The sequence below is a fragment of the Platichthys flesus genome, chromosome 12 (assembly GCF_949316205.1).
Source record: "Platichthys flesus chromosome 12, fPlaFle2.1, whole genome shotgun sequence".
Lineage (NCBI taxonomy): Eukaryota > Metazoa > Chordata > Actinopteri > Pleuronectiformes > Pleuronectidae > Platichthys > Platichthys flesus.
In genome coordinates, this window is record NC_084956.1 from 6,837,036 (window position 1) to 6,841,414 (window position 4,379).

The 4,379-nt window shown below is 44.1% G+C and overlaps 1 protein-coding gene across 1 annotated transcript; it reads left to right on the forward strand.

The window, feature by feature from the left end:
- The first annotated feature begins 496 nt into the window (after positions 1–496).
- Positions 497–4,379, forward strand: chrm3a (cholinergic receptor, muscarinic 3a). Its single transcript, XM_062401335.1, has one exon. It carries the CDS (start codon positions 530–532, stop codon positions 2,471–2,473), a length of 1,944 nt encoding a protein of 647 aa, XP_062257319.1. The 5' UTR covers positions 497–529; the 3' UTR covers positions 2,474–4,379.

A 4,379-nucleotide genomic window follows, 5' to 3' on the forward strand; every position in this document is an offset into this window, starting at 1 on the left:
AACTGCACCCTGTCAGGGGTTTGATGTTTTGCATAGTGAAACAACACAACTGCCATGTTGATGATATCTTACATGTGTGTGAGTGAAATGTCTTTGCAATTTCCCGGATGACATAAGAAACCCATAAGTGCTGATTGCAATCCCTCTCTGTCGCTGAATGCTTTGGCTGTCTAGCCTCGTTGATTCAGTTGTCAAGTTGTAATTTAATAAATGGCTCGCCGCGTATTTACACTGTTCAAGCTGATTGTCTACAAATGTAGTTATGAGTGATTGTTTAACAGAAAAGACAAATTAAACCCAAACATCCTTTCAGTCTGTTCAGACACCCTGCTTAGCAGAACAGGTTTCTAGCCTCACCTACTGCTTGTGAAGAGGAATGACAGCTAATCAAGTGTATTTTCTCTATTTTTTCGTTCTCCTTCTCACTCTATTCTTCTCCTCCTTAAACCAATCTCTCTTCCATCCCCCCTTCTCTGCACCTTCTTACCTCCTTTTTCTCTCTCTCATTAGAATATGCCAGCACATAAACATGAGCTCCAACAGCACAGACCCTGGTCTCTTCCTGAGTGCCAACACCTCGCCACCAGCCGGAGGCTATCCACAATCCAATGCTCTCCACCAAGGAGGAACTGGAGGGGCTTCCTCGTTCTTTTCCCATGTGAATACCCTGGATGATAATTCTTCTTCCACAAGCAAACTCTTGAACCTCACCTCAGAAACCCAAAATGGAAACAGAACTGTCGGTCCCTTGGGTGGCCACCCTGTGTGGCAGGTTGTTGTAATTGTCTTGCTGACTGGAATGTTGTCTCTCATCACCGTCATTGGCAACATCCTGGTAGTGGTATCCTTCAAGGTTAATCGCCAGCTGAAGACGGTCAATAACTACTTCCTTCTGAGCTTGGCCGTAGCGGACCTCATCATAGGGGTCATCTCCATGAACCTCTACACAGCTTATCTTGTGATGGGCTATTGGGCCATGGGCAACTGGGCCTGTGACCTATGGCTGGCTATTGACTATGTGGCCAGCAATGCATCAGTTATGAACCTCCTGGTCATCAGCTTTGATCGCTACTTTTCAATCACCAGGCCTTTGACTTACCGGGCCAAACGAACCACAAAGCGAGCCGGGATGATGATCGGCCTTGCCTGGGTTGTTAGCCTTGTTCTGTGGGCCCCTGCCATCCTGCTATGGCAGTATTTTGAAGGTAAAAGGACAGTACCCACAGATCAATGTTACATTCAGTTCCTCTCAGAGCCTACTATAACCTTCTGCACGGCCATGGCTGCTTTCTATCTGCCTGTGACGATAATGAGTGTTCTCTACTGGCGCATATACCTGGAAACCCAGAACCGTTCGAAAGAGTTAGCTGGACTACAGGGTTCAGGGACTCGTGGTGGGATAGCAGGAAGAGGTGTGAACGGTGGGGCTGACAAAACCCGCTTCGTCCATCAGACTGGAAGTTCTAGAAGTTGCAACAGCTACGAGCTAACCAGGTTGTCCAAGAGGAAGAGCACATGTCGGGAGCTGGTTGGCCGCTTCCACTGCTGGCCCGGGGTTCGTTCTGGGAGACCTGGTAGTACAAGGAACAGCGAGGGCGATCCGGATCAGAGTAGCAGTGACAGCTGGAACAACAATGATGCTCCAGTCTCGTTAGACCACTCTGGGTCTTCAGAGGATGAGGACTGTGGGGGCAGAGAGATGATTTCCCAGAGTCATGCTATTTTCTCCATTGTTCTCAGCCTGCCAGGCATAAAGGCAGCCGTCAACTCCCAGCTCTCCTCATGTGAGGAACTGGACGCAGCCTCAGAGGAGGATCCGCTAAAAGGAGCGGAGTACAGCCGGGACAGTCTCTCAACAGTCACCACCAACACCACTGCCACCACGACCCCTGATGGAGCAAACAGTTCAGACAATAGCTACCACCAACGCTTCTGCTCACGCAAGATTCAGTCAATGCCTATCATCCAGGCTACGTCTAACCAAGGCTCTCTGGACGATCCTCCAACATCTGCTGCCACTGCCCCTGACAGGAACAGCACAGCCACGAAATCCCCCTCTCTCCCATTGTCCTTCAAAGAGGCCGCCCTCGCAACGCGTTTTGCCTCCCGAGCTCGGACTCAGATCACCAAGAGGAAGCGCATGTCGTTAGTGAAGGAGAAGAAGGCAGCTCAAACTCTCAGCGCCATCCTCTTTGCTTTCATCATCACATGGACCCCTTACAACATCATGGTGCTCATCAATGCCTTCTGCAAAGGCTGCATCCCGGAGACGCTGTGGGCGGTCGGATACTGGCTCTGCTACGTCAACAGCACAGTAAACCCCATGTGCTACGCCTTGTGCAACAAGACTTTCCGCACAACCTTTAAGATGATACTGCTGTGTCGCTGGGACCAGAAGAAAAGGAGGAAGCAGCAGTTTCAGCAGAGGCACTCAGTTGTCTTCCACAGGAGGATTCCTACGGAGACCACGTAAAGGACAATACACTAATATGGTCGAAATCTAAAGAGTTAAAATAGGAAGAGGAAGGAGCATCCATATATTTATGTCTGTGGAGTTTCTTTACCTAGAGATCCTCAATGTGTCTCTCTGCTGGGACGTCACAGGGCGATCCTATGTGGTGGACGTCAGGTGTCTGTTTGTGTCGGTTCATCAATTGAGCGAAGCTGTTTGTATGTGAGAAGGGTTTTTTAAGGTGAGGTCCAGCGATGAGACCTCTCCATCCATACTTGGAGAACCATGACACGTTTGTACACCTGAGAGAAATGAGCTGAGTGAAAACAATAGAAAAGGGCTTTGAAATGTATCGCAGGAGAGTTATTGAAGTGCAGTCAACACAAGTGGGAGAAGATATCTTTGTCACAGGGTTTGGGATTCATATTTCTTATCATCGCTCTCTGTGGGTAACTAGATCTGTAACGTGGTTTTGCATTTCAAACAAAACTATGTATCTGTAATGTGTCACTGACAGCCAAGACAAAATGACTTTGTGTTTCACAGGCTTCTACATTGAACTGATTTGACTGGCTTGTGTTTTTATCAGAACATCTGTACATTGCCTTTCTACATGGTTATAGCTTTCCTGTCCGATGGAGTATAAAGAAGTTCTTAAATTGTGTCCTTACTTTTTTCGTCAACAGAGATTTGTTATTTTTGTTATATTCATCTTTGTTTTTTCTAGATATTCCTGAGATTTTTGAGCCAGTCTGAAAATGATTCTTCTGATGACCTGAGTTGTGAATATTCTGTGTGGCACTACAGTCGGTGAAGTGCTGCTGTGTTCAATGTGATTGTTGTGGTTTTTATGGTGGAGACAATAAGTACATTGGTTGTGTTTTATGTACTTGCGGTTTTTTGTCAAGAGTATTGATTATACAATGATGATATTCTGTTTGTGTACATTTGGATATTTCTGACTTGATACACAATGGTTGGTTGCACACACAGACACACACACACACATGCAGATGTCCATTTATTAAGATATGTGTTTGATTCTACACTACCTTTTACATTTATATAAATCTACACATCCTAGAAGCTCTTTGTAAAAGGTGGTCCATCTTTTGTATGGTAGAGCAATGGCAGCCTCTAGTGGCCTGAGAAAGACTTGCAGTCACACTGTCAATCCAACTATGTTCCAGTTCATCATTTTGCTTGTATTGAATAAATCTATATTTTAAATATATATTTGGCATATAAAAAGAATAGCCACATTCATCAAAGGTATAATGTTTAACTTTCTATCGTCATCTGGGTTTTCTCTGTCATTGCATATAATTTGTGGGTGAAGTATTTCTTCTTTAAAATGATTAATAAACTCATCATTGATTTGTATATAGAGTTTACCCCTGTCTTGGTCTACGGTACATCATGTTTTTCCATATAGAAAATGGAGAAACAGCACATACAAACAAAAGTAAACATTAAGGTGCCACCGAAGGCAAGAATTGTTATCTGAACTTTATTTTAATGCACATTATGTTATTCTTATCTTATGTGGATGGTTTTTACATTCTTGCTGAACTGCATTATTTTCGTATGAATATCGAGATAAAGGTATTGTAGGTTGGGAACTGACTGCATCACGGTGCCTGACGTGTTGAAGAAGGAGTAGAGTGGATTCTGTTAGATGCAGTGGTCAAACATAATGTGCTGAATGCAAAGGAGATGTAAAAAATATATATATCTCTTTCCTGTCAGTGGATATGATGTGTGCTTTCAACACAATGTGCTCCAGTTTCACCATAAACTCTTCATCAAAATGTGGGATTTTTTGTACTTCGATATTGGGAATGTAAACGACCAAAATGGTGAACACAAACATTTTGTTACATTTCAAGTATGCCAATCGTAGTCATATTTTAAGTCAATAAACAAA